Source organism: Elephas maximus, chromosome 5, assembly GCF_024166365.1.
Source record: "Elephas maximus indicus isolate mEleMax1 chromosome 5, mEleMax1 primary haplotype, whole genome shotgun sequence".
NCBI classification, from domain to species: domain Eukaryota; kingdom Metazoa; phylum Chordata; class Mammalia; order Proboscidea; family Elephantidae; genus Elephas; species Elephas maximus.
Genome location: NC_064823.1, coordinates 158277402 through 158296304, shown reverse-complemented (window position 1 = coordinate 158296304; position 18903 = coordinate 158277402). Strand labels below are relative to the sequence as shown.

Genomic DNA, 18903 nt, shown 5'->3' with positions numbered 1-18903 from the left:
TGAGAGTAGAACTGTGCTTCGTAAGGCTTCCAATGGCTGGTTTTTCTTCAAAGGCTGAAGTAGATTGCCAGGTCCTTCTTCTGAGGCACCTCTGGGTGGATTCAAACTGCCAACCTTTGGGTTAGCAGTTGAGCACTTAATTGTCTGCACCATCCAGGGACTCTGAGCAACTAACTACTAGATGCCAGTTATTGTCCTAGGTGCTGGAGCAACGGCAAACACACACACACACTCACACTCACACACATACATATACACACAGACACTCCCATATACACACTCATACACACAGAGACAAACACACAATCACACGCACACACTCATATACACATACACCCCTACCTTCTTGGAGCTTACATTCTGTGGTGATGGCAGAGCAGGCAGACCATGGGGTCTAATACACCAACCGAAAGCTGCTGAGGGGATTCTGACTCACGGTGACCCTATGGGACAGAGCAGAACTGCCCCATAGGGTTTCCAGGGAGTGGCTGGTGGATTCGGACTGCTGACCTTTTGCTTGGCAGCCAAGTTCTTAACCACTGCACCACTGGGGCTCCTATAAAATGTGAAAACAAAACTGTTGCCGTCGAGTCAATTCCGACTCATAGTGACCCTATAGCATGGAGTAGAACTGCCCCATGGGGTTTCCAAGGAGCACCTGGTGGATTTGAACTACCAATCTTTTGGTTAGCAGCCGTAGCTCTTAACCACTAAGCCACCAGGGTTTCCAAGACTCCAGTGTTGTTGTTGTTAGGTGCTGTTGAGTTGGTTCCGATTCATAGTGACCCTGTGCACAACAGAATGAAACACCACCCAGATCTGCTATGCCTGTGCCCATCGTTGCAGCCACTGTGTCAATCCAACTTGTTGAGGGTCTTCCTTTTTTTCCCAGACTCTCTGCTTTACCAACCATGATGTCCTTCTCCAGGGACCGATCCCTCCTGACAACATGTCCAAAGTATGTGAGACGCAGTCTCTCCTCTCCATCCTTGCTTCCAAGGAACACTCTGGTTGTCCTTCCTTCAAGACAGATTTGTTCCTTCTTTCGTCAGTCCATGGTATATTCAATATTCTTCACCAACACCACAATTCAAAGGCATCAATTCTTCTTTAGTCTTCCTTATTCATTGTCCAGCTTTCACATGTATATAAAGTGACTGAAAATGCCATTGCTTGGGTCAGGTGCACCTTAGTCCTCAAGGTGACATCTTTGCTTTTCAACACTTTAAAGAGATCTCTTGTAGCTGATTTGCCTAGTGCAATGCGTTTTTGATTTCTTGACTGCTGCTTCTGTGGGTATTGATTGTGGATCTAAGTAAAATGAAATCGGGGTTTTGTGCTTTTTAGCTGGATGTCCAGCTTGAGTTTCTCATTTCTTTCATTATCTCATCAACCCTTTGAGGTGGGCAAGGTGGGAACTACTACCCCAAATCCCTTTTTAAAGATGAAGAAAGTCACAGCTACAGAGGAGAGGGTACTCTTCAAGGTCACACAGCTGGGGAGTGGGACAGAATATATCATACCCTCGTCTGTCTGGCTTCAGGGCCCTCTCTACTCTGCAGAGCTTCTCAGATGTCTCCTTAGAAGAGTCTCCAAGGTACAGAGGGGGTAAACTTGGCTCCTGGGAACTTCTACCGGGGCAGCAACCTGAAGTTACTGCTTTACGCTGCGTATTTCTTTGTTGTGGCCGTTGTTAGGTGTCGTGGTGTTGACTCTGTGACCTTCTGTCTGACAGAACGAAACACTGTCCGATCCTGTGCCATCCTCACCATCGTTGTAGCCACTGTGTCAATTCACCCCATGGAAGGTCTCTCTATTTTTTACTGACCCTCTACCTTATCAAGCATGACAGGGCACCATGTACTGGCCTGGCTCCCTGCCTCTGACTGGGGTGTGTGTTCGTGTGAGTGCGTGTGTGTGAATGTGTTTTTGTGTGTGTGAACTGGGCCAGTGCAGGGGCTGATTTACACGAGGCTGGCGGCGAAGGGGCCTCAGGCAGTGGGTGCTGCACTGTGGGAACTGAACCCAAAAGGAAGCAAGGGTTGCTTTTCCCTTTGCCCCCAATGCAGAGCCAGTGCTGAGCTGCCAGCCCTCCTCGGTGCCCCCCTCCCTGTGATGTCCTGTCCCCTGTGGGCTTTCCAGGACACTTTCCGCTATCTCTGCAAATGCTTCTCAGGGCTGCTGCACCTGGAGGTGGCTCTGATTCAGCCCAGGTGTGCGCGTCAGAGAAGGCTGCCTGGAGGAGGTGAGTCTGAGCTGAGACTCAGAGAACCCAGCAGGGATTAGCAAAAGGGTTCTAAAATCATAAACCAGTTGGAGTGGGGTCGATTCCATTCCAACTCATGGCGACCCCATGCGTGTCAGAGTAGAACTGTGCTCAACAGGGTTTTCAGTGGCTGATTTTTCTAAAGTAGATTGCCAGGCCTTTCTTCAAAGCTGTCTCTGGGTGGACTCGAACTTCCAACCCATTGGTAAGGCACCACCCAGGCACTGGGGAGGGGCCCTTGGAATCCTTTAAAACTCTGGGACTCAGGAGTGACGCGACCTGATTTGGGCACGGCGGAGCCCTGGGGTGGGGCCCATCAAACCGAGCATGGCAGCGGCCCCGCCAGCGGCGCTCCCTCCCAGTCTCCCTGGCAGCCTCCACGCCCGTCAAGCCCCAGATGCCGGGGTCAGTTCCAGAAAACTTTGGGCGCCCGCGCGTACTGAGCATGCTCGGCGGCGGGGCGGGCCTGGGGTCCGGAAGCTCCCGCCACTTCGCGGCGCTGGGCACTTGGGGGTCGCCCGTCCCGGCAGCGATGGGCCCCGCGGGCGCCCCGTGGGTGCTGGCCGGGGGTCTTCTGGCCGCGGCCCTGGCACTGCCTGAGGGCGCGGGTACTCTCCAGCACCCCCTGGCCGCTCAGCCTCTCCCGGGGACCCTCGCGGCTCCCGGGACCTGGTCCGGCCCAGGGATGCCTCCCGGGCCGAGTGGAGCGGGGCCCCAACCGACTGCGCAGGTGAGTGTCCCCGCGACGCCTCGGGCCGCCGGGACTCGCGCCCAAGTCTCAAGCCTGAGTCGGGCCGCCTGGCTCGGTCTATACCCGCAGGCGGAGGAAGGTCCCCTTAGTGTTGGGCAAAGAATCCGAAAGGAAGGGCAAGATCTGCCGAGACTCTTTGCACTGTGCAGTAGCCAGTCCCGCCTGTAGTCCCCAGACTTAGGGGCAAGGTGGAAACGCCGCGGGGCAGTGGCCTCAGGCATGGAGCTCTCGCCGGGGTGGATACCCGCTCTGCAGCCTGCAGGCTCTGGGCGCTGGTGAAAGTCACCTTCCTTCTCTGCCTCTGTTTCCTGATCTGTAAATGGGGGACCGTCAGTCACAGCATCTACCTGAAACGGGCTGCGTGAGACTTAGCGGAGTTCCTCTAAGTAATGCCCCTGGGTCTTAAGCGCTCAGTGTTAGCCTCCAGTTGCCATGGAGCGGATTCTGACTCTAGTCGACCCCATGTGTGCGTAGGGTTTTCAAGGCTGTGACTTTCAGAAGCAGATCACCAGGCCTGAATTCCGAAGGACCTCTGGGTAGATTAGAACTGCCAACCTTTCAGTTAGTAGCAGAGCCGTCCAGGGAGTGTTAAAAAACAAAAGAAAACAAAACACACAACTGTGCCGTGGAGTCAATTCTCACTAATACAGTAAACTGCCCCATAGGTTTCCAAGGAGTGGCTGGTGGATTCGAACTGACCTTTTGGTTAGTAGCCAAACGCTTAACCACCACCTCACCAGTGATTGTCAAAGGAGTTGAAAAACTACTGGCTGGGTTTTAAGTAAATTGCACTCTCCTGGTTGTTGGGTTTAGCCCTTCCTCACTTCAGCCTGCTCCTTCCTTTGTGGTCCTAGACTTAGAAGGGCACAGGACCTGGCAGTCACCTTAGATGTCGTCCCCCCACCACCGGCTAATCACCAGATCCTACCAACATTGCTCCCAGTGGGCTCTGATGTCTGTCCCTCCCACAACCCACTGCCATGGGAGTCAAGCCCCACCCCTGATCCTCTGGCCCTTGGTAATTGAGGCCCCTGTGTCTCCTCCCCGCCCTCCCTTCCCCATTTCTATCCTCTGGCATCTGTTCTCTGACAGGCTTCTGTCCAACCAAGTCCCTCCTCTGCTTAACGTCCCCCCAGGCCCAGGCTTCCCTGCCTGCCCTCAGGGCTCTGGGGAGGAACCCAAGCTTACTGTCCCAGGAATGCCTGGTCCAGTGTTCTGACCCGCTGACACCTGGGGTCCTGTGTTCTGACCTGCAGACACCTTGAGGTCCTGTGTTTTGACAGCTGACACCTGGGGTCCTGTGTTCTGACCTGCTGACACCTGGGGTGTCAATATTTAGGTCTCTTAAACGAGATTTTGTCCACTCTCTGTTACGATTGATTTTGTCCACTCTCTGTTACGATTTTCTTAGATCTTCACTAGAGAAAAACAAACAATATTATATTGATTTGCTGCGCTTTTAAAAAATCTTAAGCGACAAAACATTTTTACGCAGCCCTTTTTTTTTTTTTTTTGCTTCTGCCGTGTGGGATGGGAAATAACCTGGCTGGTTTTGAAGAAGAGGAAACCCAAAACTGAGACTCAGGGAGGAGCAGTGAGGCTCCCCCTGCCTGTCCTGTGCTCTGGCTATTTCCCCCATACTCAGAGCCCATTTGCACTTCAGCCTCTCCCTCAGCCCTTCTGGACTCACACGTCTCTTCCGGAACATTCTGTGGGCATTTACATCTGTCAGAGGGAGGACTGTGCCCTCTGGGAAGGGCCTGAGAGTAGCCAGGGCACCCAGCTGTCCCACCGTGAGCCTGTCCTCTGGTCCCAGGGCTCCGGCCTTGCACAAACCAGAGTGAACGCCTCCTGGCTGCCCGTGGGCCCACCTCCCTCCGCCGCTCTGGGCCTGCTCAGACGGTCCTTCCACGGGCTCTACAGGAAAGAGCTTGGCCTTGGGTGTTAAGTTCTGACCATGCCACTCCCTCACTGTGGGACTTCTTGGGCCTTGCTGCTCCAGTGTGTCATGCCTGCTTCCAAAGTCCATCCCTGACGGCGCTTGTTTTCGTTGCGATTATTCGGAGCCTTTGCTGGTGTCTCCTGCATTCATTCACTCACCCATTTATTCTCTGATACATGCATTTATTGCACTTTTGCTAAGTTCCATGCTTTGTGCTGGGCGCCGGGGAGGCAGACTTTGAACAAACAGGCAGATGCGTTATTGCACATAGTCATTAAGTGTTATGAGGAGAATAATGCGGAGCTACCACCGAGAGTGACAGGGATGTCCTTTAGTTTGCAAGGTCAGAGGAGGACACATGAATTGAGAATGGAAGAATGAGTAGGTTCAGCAGGGAACGAGTTGGGGAATAGAATGTCCCAGGTAGAGGGAACAGCCTGGGCTTGGCCCCCTAGGTGGGAAAAACCAGTCAGTTTTTTTTTTTTTCATCCATTACGTTTTGATTGTTCTTTAAAAAAAATTTTTTTTTATTGTTCTTTAAATGAAAGTTTACAATTGAAGTCAGTTTCTTATACAAAAACTTATATACACAGTGTTATGTGACCCTAGTTGCTCTCCCTACAATGTGACAGCACAATCCTCCTCTCCGCCCTGTATTTCCCGTGTCCATTCAGCCAGCTCCTGTCCCCCTCTGCCTTCTCATCTCGCCTCCAGACAGGAGCTGCCCACTTAGTCTCATGTGTCTACTTGAGCCAAGAAGCTCACTCCTCACCAGTATCATTTTTTGTCTTATAGTCCAGTCTAATCTTTGTCTAAAGAGTTGGCTTCGGGAATGGCTTTAGTTTTGGGCTAACAGAGAGCCTGGGGGCCATGACCTCTGGGGTCCCTCCAGTCTCAGTCAGACCATTAAGTCTGGTCTTTTTACTAGAATTTGAGGTCTGCACCCACTTTTCTTCTGCTCCATCAGGGATTCTATGTTGTGTTCCCCGATTCATGGTGACTCTGTATGTGTCAGAGTAAGAACCGTGCTCCGTGGTGTTTTCAATGACTGACTTCTTGGAAGTAGATTGCCAGGCCTTTCTTCCAAGGTGCTTCTGAGTAGACTCGAACCTCCAACCTTTCAGTGAGCAGCTGAGCACTTTTACCATTTGTACCACCCAAGGACTCCCCTAGGTGGGAAGGGCTTGGCATATTCCCCTTTCTGGCCCCACGATGCCTGGACTTCCAGTGGTGAGAACATTTATCACATAGTTGGGGTGACTTGTCTTTATTCCTGGCTGGACTGTGAGTTCCCGTGGGGCAGGGTTTTTATCTTCCTTCATTTCTTTATTCAGTGCTCACGAGAGTGCTGCCTTTACCCCAGCGATTCTCCAAGTGGGGTGCTGGGACTCCTGGGGTTGCTGAACCCCTTCAGGGCTCCGGCTGTTTTCATAGTAGTAGGAAGTCATTACTTACCTTTTCCACTCTCCTGTTCTCACAAGGGTACAGTGGGGCTTTTTCAGAGGTGACCAGTAACTGACCAGTTGCTGTCTAGTGGACCCTGACTCATGGCGACCTCATGCATGTCAGAGTAGAACTGTGCTCCGTGGAGGTCAATGGCTGATTTTTTGGAAATAGGTCGCTAGGCCTTTCTTCTGAGATGCCTCTGGGTGGACTTGAACCACCAAACTTTCGATTAGTAGACAAGGGCTTAACCCAGGGACTCCTTTTCAGGGTGACAGCGGTGTGATACTACAGCACATCGAATGCAGAAACATTCATTCAAGGTGTTTTTTAAGGAATTGGCTCAGGTGATCGCGGGGGGCTGGTCCACAGCAAGTCCAAAGTTTGTGGGTCAGGGACAGGCTGGAGGTTCCTGCAGTCTGTGCCCTGAATCTGTACTTCAGTCAACAGGCTGCAGGTTCCTGCAGGCTTTCTCCCAGATCCCCAGGTCAGGTGATGGGAAGAGAGGAGAGACGGAGGTTCTGGCATCATGCCTATTTGTAGTCCGGAGGCAGAACTTGTTGTTGTTGTTAGGTGCCGTTGAGTCAGTTCCAACTCATAGCGACCCCACGTACAACAGAAGGAAACACTGCCCAGTCCTGTGCCATCCTTACAATCGTTATGCTTGAGCCCATTGTTGCAGCCACTGGGTCAATCCACCTCGTCGAGGGTCTTCTCCTTTTCTGCTGACCCTGTACTCTGCCAAGCATGATGTCCTTCTCTAGAGACTGATCCCTCCTGACAACATGTCTAAAGTATGTAAGACGCAGTCTCGCCATTCTTGCTTCGAAGAAGCATTCTGATTGTACTTCTTCCAAGACAGATTTATTCATTCTTTTGGCAGTCCGTGGTATATTCAATATTCTTCGCCAACATCACAATTCAGAGGCGTCAGTTCTTCTTCGGTCTTCTGTATTCATTGTCCAGCTTTTGCATGCGTATGAGGGATTGAAAACACCACGTCTTGGGTCAGGTGCACCTTAGTCCTCAGGGTGACGTCTTTGCTTTTCAACACTTTAAAGAGGTCTTTTGCAGCAGATTTGCCCAGTGCAATGTGTCTTTTGATTTCTTGACTGCTGCTTCCATGGCTGTTGATGGTGGATCCAAGTCAAATGAATCCTTGACAACTTCAATCTTTTCTCTGTTTATCATGATGTTATTGGTTGAGTTGTGAGGATTTTTGTTTTCTTTCTGTTGAGGTGTAATCCATCCTGAAGGCTGTGGTCTTTGATCTTCATCAGTAAGTGCTTCAAGTCTTCTCCACTTTCAGCAAGCAAGGTCATACCATCTGCATAGCGCAGGTTGTTAATGAGTCTTCCTCCAATCCTGACTTCATATAGCTCAGCTTCTCAGATTATTGGCTCAGCATACATATTTCTCTCTAGGGATCATAATATATAATGATAATATAAGGAATAGTATCACTATATATTATATTATGTTTTTTTTTTTACTATATTATTAAATAGGAAGAAAGATTCTTCGGTCTATTTCTGAAAAGCATTAGGCAGCGAAACCTTATGAATAGCAGCAGAACATTGTCTGATACAGGGCCGGAAGATGAGCCCCCCAGGCTGGAAGGCACTCAAAATACGATGGGGGAAGAGCTGCCTCCTCAGAGTAGAGTCGACCTTAATGACATAGATGGAGTCAAACTTTTGGGACCTTCATTTGCTGATGTGACACGAGTCAAAATGAGAAGAAACAGCTGCAAACATTCATTAATAATTGGAATCTGGAGTGTACAAAGTATGAATGTAGGAAAATTGGGAATTGTCAGAAGTGAAATGGAACACATAAACATCGATATCCTAGGCATTAGTGAGCTGAAATGGGCTGGTATTGGCCATTTTGAATCGGACGATCATGTGGTCTGGTATGCTGGGAATTACAACTTGAAGAGGGACTGTGTTGTACATCGTCAAAAAGAACATTTCAAGATCTATGCTGAAGTACATTGCTGTCAGTGATAGGAGAATAGCCATACACCTACAAGGAAGGTCAGTTAATATGACTATATTCAAATTTATGCACCAGCCACTAAGGCCAAAGACAAAGAAATTGAAGATTTTTACTAACTTCTGCAGTCTGAAATTGATTGAACATGGATTCAGAATTCATTGATAATCACTGGTGTTTGGAAGGCAAAAGCAGAAACAGAGAAGGAGCGGTAGTTGGAAAATATGGCCTTGGTGACAGAAATGGTGCCAGAGATAGCATGACAGAATTTTGCAACAATTTCTTCATTGGAAATACCTTTTTTCAATAACATAAACTGTGACTGTACATGTGGACCTCATCAGAAGGAATACACAGGAATCAAATTGACTACATCTGTGGAAAGAAATGATGGAAAAGCTCAATATCATCAGTCCGAAAATGGCCAGGGGCCTACTGTGGAACAGACCATCAGCTGCTCATATGCAAGTTCAAGTTGAAACTGAAGAAAATTAGAACAAGTCCACAAGAGGCAAAGTACGACCTTGAGTATATCCCACCTGAATTTAGAGACCATCTCAAGAATAGATTTGACTGAATGAACACTAATGCTCGAAGAGCAGACGAGTTGTGGAATGACACCAAGGACATCATCCATGAAGAAAGCAAAAGGTCATTAAAAAGACAGGAAAGGAAGAAAAGGCAAAAATGGTTGTCAGAAGAGACTCTGAAACTAGCTCTTGAACTTACGCTAAAGCAAAGGAAGAAATGATGAAGTAAAAGAGCTGAACAGAAGATTTCAGAGTGTGGCTCGAGAAGACAAAGTAAAGTATTATAATGACATGTGCAAGGAGCTGGAGCTAGAAAACCGAAAGGGAAGAACACGCTCGGCGTTTCTCAAGCTGAAAAAACTGAAGAAAAAATTCAAGCCTCAAGTTGCAATTGTGAAGGATTCTATGGGGAAAATATTAAACGACACAGAAAACACCAAAAGAAGATGGAAGGAAAACACAGAGTCATTATACCAAAAAGAATTGGTTGACATTCAACCATTTCAGGAGGTAGCATATGATCAGGAACCGATGGTACTGAAGAAAGAAGTCCAGGCTGCACTGAAGCACTGGGGAAAAACAAGCCTCCAGGAATTGACAGGATACCAACTGAGATGTTTCAGCAAACAGATGGAGCGCTGGAAGTGCTAAGTCACCTGTGCCGAGAAATTTGGAAGACAGCTACCTGGCCAACCAACTGGAAAAGATCCATATTTATAGCTATTCCCCCCAAAAAAGGTGATCCAGCCAAATGCAAAAATTATCAAACAATATCATATGCAAGTAAAATTTTGCTGAAGATCATTCAAAAGTGGCTGCAGCAGGACATTGACAGGGAACTGCCAGAAATTCAAGCTGGATTCGGAAGAGGACATGGAACCTGGGATGTCATTGCTGATGTGAGGAGGATCTTGGCTGAAAGCAGAGAATACCAGAAGGATGTTTACCTGGTTTTTATTGACTATACAAAGGCATAGTGTGGATCATAGCAAATTATGGATAACATTGCAAAGAATGTGAATTCCAGAACATTTAATTGTGCTCATGTGGAATCTGTACATAGACCAAGAGGCAGTCATTCGAACAGAACAAGGCCATATTGCATGGTTTAAGATCAGAAAAGGTGTGTGTCAGAATTGTATCCATCCACCATACTTATTCAATCTGTATGCTGAGCAAATCTGAGAAGCTGGACTCTATGAAGAAGTGCAGGGCATCAGGATTGGAGGAAGACTCATTAACAACATGTGTTATGCAGAAGATACAACCTTGCTTGGTGAAAGTGAAGAAGGCTTGAAACACTGATGAAGATCAAAGACCATGGACTTCAGTATGGATTACACTTCAATATAAAGAAAACAAAAATCCTCACAAATGGACCAAGAAGGAGTGTCATGATAAATGACATGAAGAGAAGACTGAAGTTGTCAAGGATTTCATTTTACTTGGATCCACAAGGAATGCCCATGGAAGCAGCAGCGAAGAAATCAGAAGACGCGTTGCATTGGGCAAATCTGCTGCAAAAGACCTCTTTAAAGTGTTGAAAAGCAAAGATAGCCCCTTGAAGACTAAGCTGTGCCTGTCCCAAGCCATGGTGTTTTCAACTGCCTCATATGCATGTGAAAGCTGGATGATGAATAAGGAAGACCGAAGAAGAATTTATGCCTTTAAATTATGGTGTTCGTGAAAAATATACCATGGACTGCCAAAAGGGTGAACAAATCTGTCTTGGAGGAAGTACAACCAGAATGCTCCTTAGAAGCAAGGATGGCGAGACTGCGTCTTACATACTTTGGACATGTTGTCAGGAGGGATCAGTTCCTGGAGAAGGACATCTAGCTTGGTAAAGTAGAGGGTCAGCAAAGAAGAGGAAGACCTTCAGTGAGATGGATTGACACAGTGGCTGCAACAGTGGGCTTAAGCATAACAGTGATTGTGAGGATGGAGCAGGACTGGGCACTGTTTCGTTCTGCTGTACATACAGTCAGTATGAGTTGGAACTGACTCAACGACACCTAACAACAAGAACAAGAATATTATTATATTACATATTATGTTATTAAATATAAAACGAGGGATCCCTGGTGGCAAAATGGTTAAGCGCTCGACTCCTAACTGAATCCTTGGCAGTTCAAACGCATCGAGCCTCTCCACAGGAGAAAAACTTGGCAATCAGCTCTGGTAGAGATTATAAAAAACAAATAGACAAAACAAAAAACCAAACCTGTTGCCATTGAGTGGATTCCGACTCATAGCAACTCAAAGATTACAGCCTAGAAAACCCTATAGGGCACATGCAGTCACTATGAGTTGAAAATTGATGACACCTAACAGCAACAAATGTAAGATTACATTCTAAATATATGTTATTATTAAAAATATAAGTATGTCATCAAACATTGAATATATTTATGTATAGAGCTATATACATGTATACAAATTTTATACATATATAAATAATTTTCTAAATATGTATAAATCCCAGTTTTACTCAATGGGATCATATTTTTTGTACTTTTTGTGACTTGGCGACTTCACTTGATTCAGAGGCTCTTTCTAGGTAAAAATCGATCTATCTTGTTCTTTTTAATAGTGGCTTAGACTCCATGGTGTGGCTGGACCTTAATTGACTATTTTAAATAGGATTCTTCAGGCTGCCCCCACCATAAGGCCCTCAGGAAGTGCCGTGAGCTGGGACTGCCAGGGCTGGGAGGGGGAGCGTTGACAGGCAGGGCTGGATGGCTGCATAGTTTCCTACGTGTTCTCTCACTTCTGCCTGTCTCCTCCTCCCTCTGCCCCTCTAGGAGCTGATGTGGTACTCTGGTGTTGATGGGTGTCCCCTGTGCAGCTGGGACAGGTGGCCTCCAGTGTTGTAGGCTCCATCATCCCAGCACCGGTGCCTCAGCCCAGGGATGTCCAGGGGCCTGGGGGTCTGTGACTGGCTGGGCCCGAGACCCACTGCCCCTTCTGGGGCCAAGGGGATGGGCGTACTGTGACCACAGAAGGGGAAAGGTTTCCAGGTGCACAGACGCAGTGACCACAACAGTGTCCTCTCTAACCTTGGTGACCGTCCTATTGTCAGTGCTTTGCTGGGGCCCCAGGCCATGTGAGAGCTGTTTAAGGATTAGGCACGTGAACTCACTATGGGAACTGGACTCCAATTCCAGGCTCCCAAGTGTCCCATTTGGCGCTTGAGGTCTCACACCTTTGCGTATCCTTTCTCCTTCCACTTACGTAGTGGCCAGCGTATATATTACAGTGTGGGTGAAGGTCAGCTAATCAGGCTCCTGGGTTCAAAGCCAGTCTCTACCACTTGTGACTTGTGTGACCTGGAGTGAGTTACCTGGCCATTCTGCATCTCAGGATGCTACCTCTTCAGTGAGGATAACACTCGGTGGGTTATTATGAGGACCACAGTGTAGCATTCACTGGGAACACACAGCACAGTGGCTGGCACGTTACGAGGGCTGGATCCAGGACAGCTAGTATTATTGTTATTGTTATGCAATCACGGGGTCCGGGCTTTCCCAGGGCCCAGTATTCACAAAGATGGAGTGGAAGGGTTTGGCTGGGCTCAGTGTGGACATATTTTCATAACTAAACAAGGCTAAGCACCTACTTCACCTGGAAGGAGACTTCGAGGCCCTCACTTTTCAGATGAAGGATGTGTCTTAGTTTCTTAGAGCTGCTATAACAACTACCACAAATAGGTAGCCTTAACGGACAGAAATTTATCTTCTCATGGCTAGGAGCCTTGTTGTTAGGTGCCATTGAGTCGAATTTTGACTCATAGTGATCCCACGTGACGGAGTAGAGCTGTCCCATAGGGTCTTCTAGGCTGTAATCTTTATGGAAGCAGATTTCCAGGTCTTTCTCCTACAGAGCTGATGGGTGGGTTTGATCCACCAACCTTTCGGATAGCAGCCAAGTGCTTAACCGTTGCACCGGCAGGGTTTCCTGCTTATGAGGCTAGAAGTTTGAATTCAGGGCACCAGCTCTAGAGGAAGGCTCTCTTTGTGTTGGCTCTGGGGAAAGGGCCTTGTTTCTTTCAGCTTTTCTTCCTGGGTTCCTTGGCTGTCTTCATGTGGCATCTGTCTTCGTGTATCTGTGCTGGCTTGCTTTTGTGTCAAGTTGCTCCTTTTCCATTTCAAAGGTGATTGGCTTACGACGTACCTACACTGATATGGCCTTATTAACATAATAAAGAAAAACCCTGTTCCCAAATGGGGTTATATTCACTGGTATAGGGGTTAGGATTCCAACAGGCATTTGGGATGGGGGGACACAATTCAATCTATAACAGTGTCTGAGGCCCAGAAGAGGCTGAAAGACTGGGCTGAGGACTCACAGTAAGTAAATGGTTCCAGCTAGAATCCAGCTCCCCCCTGCTCCCCGTCTCACATTTTACCTGCCACTTCATGAAAACTTGCAGGACCTTGGAATTCAGAGGTTCGAGACTTATCCAAGGTCACAGGGTTAGTGAATGGCGGAGCTAGAATTCGAACCCAGCTCTGTCTGACTATATACAGGTAATCTCCGACTTATGACGAGGTGCCGTTTCAACCACTCCACTGTAAGTGGGTTCTGTCGTAAGTCGAATACCTTACTTTGTTTTTAGTTTTTGTAATTACTATCCTTTGTTATCAGTGTCTTTATAAATCCGATCTTTACTTGTCTTTGAGGGTTGGCATGAGAATGGTAACATCAGAGAATTACAGGCTGCAATACTGTATGCAGTACCTATTACCAAGGATGAGATGTACAAAAATAAGAAAATAAAAACCTGACTGTGGTAAGTGCAGTTGTCATAACTTGAATACATCTTAAGCTGAGGACCACCTGTACTTCAGACTTCGGGATGAAAGGGTAACTGATCTCAGTGTGATCCACTTATGAAAATTACTTTCATCCATTCCTTGTATGTTCTTAAGTTAATGACTTTGTGCCCTTTTTTTTTCTTCAGGACTTTTCCCGTGTGATTTGGCCTGATGGTGAAAGCTCTCATTTTAACACTGCAGGTAAGTTTTTCTTTTGGTGGAGTTTTCATTGTTTTGCCCATGAAAGAGAACCAGAACCCTAAAGACTTATCCCTGCAACCCTTACCTCCCTCACTCTCTGCTGATTCCCTCACCATCCCCCTATCTTCTGCCAAGAGGTTAAGCCTTGACCTCACAAAACAAGGGCAGCGTGCTGCTGCCTCCACCTCCAACAGGTGGCTGGAGCTTCAGTGACACAGAACAGAATTTAGGGTAAGGCGGGTCTGTCTCCAGTCCCCTCGGAAGGAGTCTGATTAATGAAACACGGAATTTATGTATTGTCTGTTGTTGTGGGCTGCCGTTAAGTTGGCCTTTACTTGTGGTGACCCCATCCACAACGGAACGAACCACTGCCAGGTCCTTCGCCATCCCTGTGATGGCTTTCACGTCAGACAGTGTTCCACTGTGATCCATAGGGTTTTCATTGGCTGATTTAATTAATTCATTTATTTTGTTGTTGTTGAAAGTATACATAGCAAAGAATACACCAATTCAGTAATTTCCTCATGTCCATTGATTACATTCTTCAAGTTATACAACCATTCTCAATCCCCTTTTCCCAATTATTTCTCCTCCTTTAGCATAAACTCACTGTCCCTTAAAAAAAAAAAAAAAAGGCTTCCTGTTTAACCTTTCAAGTTGCTGTTGTCAATTTGATCCCATAGAGATAGTTCTTTAAAAGAGCACAATGCTCAAGGCAGATGTTCTTTACTAATTAAGCTAAACAATTGTTTGGTTTCAAGAAGACTTCAGGGGATGTATTTGGCTTAAAGATTAAAGATTACCTAAGGGCAATTGTTTCGGGTGTTCATCCAGTGTCCATGGCTCCAGAAAGTCTGGATTTCATGAAACTTTGGAATTTTGTTCCGCATTTTACCTCCCTTTCGATCAGGATTCTTCTATAGAATCTTTGATCAAACATACAGTAATGGTAGCTGTGCACCATCCAGTTCTTTTGGTCTCATGGCAAAGGAGGCAGTTGTTCCTGGAGGCGATTAGCCACACATGCCACTTCCTCCTCTTATTCCTGACTCTTCTTCTTCCTCTGTTGCTCCAGGCAAATAGAGACCAGTTGTTGTACCTTGGATGGCCACTTGCAAACTTTAAGACCCCAGGCACTACGCAACAAGCTAGAAGGTAGAACAGAAGCACTTAAACCAGGGGTTCGAGCTGGTTTGGTCGGTTCAAACCCCTGCTGAGAACTTGCATTTCTAACAAGTTCCCTGCTGAGAATTTGCATTTCCACCCCAGATATACTGAATCAGAATCTACAAGATCCCCAGGTGGTTCTTATGTATAACTTCCTGGGAACTCGTTAGAAATGCAAATTCTTAGCAGGGAACTTGTTAGAAATGCAAATTCTCTGCAGGGGTTCCAACCAGACCGAGTGGGTTCCAAGCCCTGCTAGAAATGAAACTTGGCCAATTAATTGGGATGTCCCATGAAACCATGACTCTGAGCCTCCAAACCAAGAAAACAAATCCCATGGGGTGGCTTGTTGTCTATAAGCAGCATCAGCAGCTGCTTCTCTGTTTTTGTTGTTATTGTTGTTGTAGAAATATCTATCACGCATCATTCGCCAATTCAGCTTTTTCCAGGTCTACAGCTGAGTGAGCTAAATGGCAGTAATTAGCTGTGCACCCATTACCCTTGATCAGTGCCAAACTCCCCATCACAATAAACAGAAACTCAGTGCTTTATAAACAATGACTCCCCCTCCCCTCTCCCTCAGGCACCTGGCAACCGCTGATAAACTCTGGTCTCTCTACATTTGCCTATTCTTGTCATGCAGTATTTGTCCTTTTGTGATTGACTTACTGACTTGTTTCGCTCAGCCAAATGTCTTCAGTCTCTGTCCATGTTGTAGCATGTATCAGGACTTCATTTCTCTTTCTGGCTGAGTAGTAGTCCATTTTATGTATGTATCACATAGGGTCGCTATGAGTCAGAATCAACTCGATGGCAGTGGGTCAATGGGTACCACATTTTGTTTATACATTCGTCTTAGTTAGCAAATGCTGCTGTAACAGAAATACCACCAGTGGATGGCTTTAACAAAGAGAAATTCGTTCACTCACGGTCCAGGAGGCTACAAGTCCAAATTCAGGGTGCCAGTTCCAGGGGAAGGCTTTCTCGTCTCTGTCGGCTCTGGGGGAAGATCCTTGTCATCAGTCTTCCCCTGGTCTAGGAGCTTCTCAGTGCAGGAACCCCGGGTCCAGAGGACAGGCTCTGTTCCTGGAGCAGTTTTCTTGGTGGTGTGAAGTCCTCATCTCTCTGCCCATTCCTCTCCTCTATATCTCAAAAGGGATTGACTTAAAACACAGCCTAATCTTGTAGATTGTGCCCTGCCTCATTAACATAATTGCCTCTAATCATGCCTCATTAATATCATAGAGGTAGAATATACAACACATAGGAAAATCATATCAGATGACAAAATGGCGGACAATCACACGATACTGAGAATCATGGCCTGGTCAATATGACACATATTTTTTGGGGACAAAATTCCATCCATGACATTTATCCATTGACGGACATCGAGGTCGCTGGGTGATTTTTGGAAGTAGACCACCAGGCCTTTCTTCCTAGTCTGTCTTAGTCTGGAAGCTCCACTGAAACCTGCTCAGCATCATAGCGACACACAGGCCTCCACGGACAGATGGGTGGTGGCTGCACGTGAGGTGCATTGGCTGTGAACTGAACCTGGGTCTGTCGCCTGAGAGGCAAGAATTCTATCCTTGAACCTCCAGTGCCTCTAATAATGTGCATATTAGCCAGATGTATGGGAGTGCCTGGGGGGTGCAAGTGGTTAATGAGTTCAGCTGCTAGCCAAAAGGCTGGAGGTTTGAGTCCACCCAGAGGAGCCTCGGAAAAAAGGCCTGGGGATCTGCTTTGGAGAAATCAGCCATTGGAAGCTCCATGGAGCATGGTTCTACACGGACACACGTGGGGTCACCATGCGTCAGAACTGACTAGACAGCGACTGGTAGAACTGGTAGGTAGTATTAGCTTCCTATAGCCCCTGTAACAAATTACCACCAACTTAGTGGCTTAAAACAACGCAAATGTATACTCTTACAGTTCTGGAGGCCAGAAGTCTGAAATCAGTTTCACTGGGCTAAAGTCAAGGTGAGCCATAGTGGTGCAGTGGTTCAAGCACTTGGCTGCTAACAGAAAGGTTGATTGTTCGAACCCCCCAGCAGATCCACTGGAGAAAGACGAGGCAGTCTGCATCTGTAAGAATTTACTGTCACGGAAACCCTGTGGGGCAGCTCTACACTGTCCTGTAGAGTTGCTATGAGTTGGAACTGACTCTACCACAGTGGGTTTGGTTTAAAGTCACAGTGTCAGCAGGGCCACATTCCCTTGGGAGGTTGTTGGGAGAACCCATTTTCTTGCTCTTTCCAGCATCTAGAGCTGCGTTCCTTGGCTCTTGGGCTCTCCCTCCATCTTCAGGGCCAGGGGCGTAGCTCCTTCTGCTCTGACTCCGTGTCCCTGCGCTTCTGTCACACGGTCTTCTGTCTGCAGCCACATCTCCTTCTGGTTCCATCTGCTGGGCAAGCATTAGTCCAGAAAGCTGACCCTTAGTCCCCCGGGCTAATGCGTTCATTTTCTAGGGCTTCTGTAACAGCACCACCAAATGGTGGCTTAAACCAATAGCAATTTATTTTCTCACAGTGCTGGAGGCTAGAAGTCCACAATCAAGGGTCAGCAGGGCCATGCTCTCTCTGGAGGCTGTGATTGGGGGGTCCTTCCTTGCCTCTTCTAAATCCTGGTGGCCCCAGGCGTCCCTGGCCTCGGCGTCACACCAGTCCCTCCCTCTATCTTCAATGGCCTCGTCCCGTGTGTCTGAGCCCCTGTCTTCACCTGTGTTCTCCTCTCTGTGTCTGTTCTCCCACACGGACACCAGTCATCTCCAGTTAGGGCCCACCCTTCTCCCATATGACAGCATGTTAACTAATTACGTCTGTAAAGACACTATTTCCAAATAAGGTTGAGTTCACAGGGACAGGGGTTAGAACTTGAACATATCTTTTTGGGAGGCACACATCAGCCCGTAACACATAAACCTGTTCCCATCAAGTCGATCCTGACTCACAGCGACCCTAGAGGACAGAGTAGAACTGCCCCATAGGGTTTCTAATGAGCGGCTGGTGGATTCGAACTGCTGATCTTTTGGTTAGCAGCTGTAGCTCTTAACCACTATGCCACCAGCATTTCCCTATAACATATAGCATTCATGAATTTCCAAAAAATATCCACACCGAGAAAATTCCAGAGGGAGGAATTTCATGTTGGATGATTCAGCAGGCATTTGTGGTCCTCCTTACCCATGATAGTGAAACGTCATAGCAATTGGTGTTATTGAAGGCTTACTCTGCAGTAGGAGGTACTGAGAGTGTCCTGTGCCTTATCTCACTGAATCCTCAAAAGGACCCAGTGAGTTGAGATGTATTCTGCCCACTTTACAGTCGAGCAAACCGAGGTTCAGAGAGTTTAGGTTACTTACCCAGGGACTCATACCTGGTGAGTGGGCAGAGCTAGGATTCGAACCCAGGACTGTGATGTCCCTTGTGTGTGTGTGTGCGTGCGCGTGCAAGAATCACCCAGGGTCCTGCCCTTTCCTAGTGGTCTTGATTCAGTAGATTTGGGGTGGGGCCCAGGAATGTGCATTTTGGCATACAACCTGGGTACAGAGACCACGCTGGAGATAAACTGTGCTTAAGCTCTGGAGCCTTCCCAGTGAGCATGCCTCAGTTTTTTATGGCAGAGAGACAGTACGTCTTTCATTCATTCAACACACATTTTCCAAGTGCTGCCCACATGCCACGTGGCCTGCCTCCAGGGCTGAACCACCGGGCTGTACTGCCTTTCTGTATGAGGTAACAGGTAGGAAACCCCACTGCACATGAAATGCAACAGGAAAATTGAAG

General features: G+C 47.4%; 1 protein-coding gene across 4 annotated transcripts in view; it reads left to right on the top strand.

The window, feature by feature from the left end:
* The window catches only part of EVC2 (EvC ciliary complex subunit 2), a 198472-nt gene that overhangs the window by 1345 nt on the left and 178224 nt on the right, over positions 1–18903 (top strand). For 3 of the 4 annotated variants that reach the window (XR_007517705.1, XM_049886522.1, XM_049886521.1), the window contains exons 1-2: positions 2449–2996; positions 13894–13948. Coding sequence is in view for 2 of the 4 variants with exons in the window: in XM_049886522.1 (XP_049742479.1) it covers positions 2664–2996; positions 13894–13948 (388 nt within the window). In the remaining 2 variants the exon portion in view is untranslated. Of the gene's footprint in view, positions 1–2448; positions 2997–13893; positions 13949–18903 lie in introns of those variants that run through there. The other variant, XM_049886523.1, reaches the window with a different exon arrangement.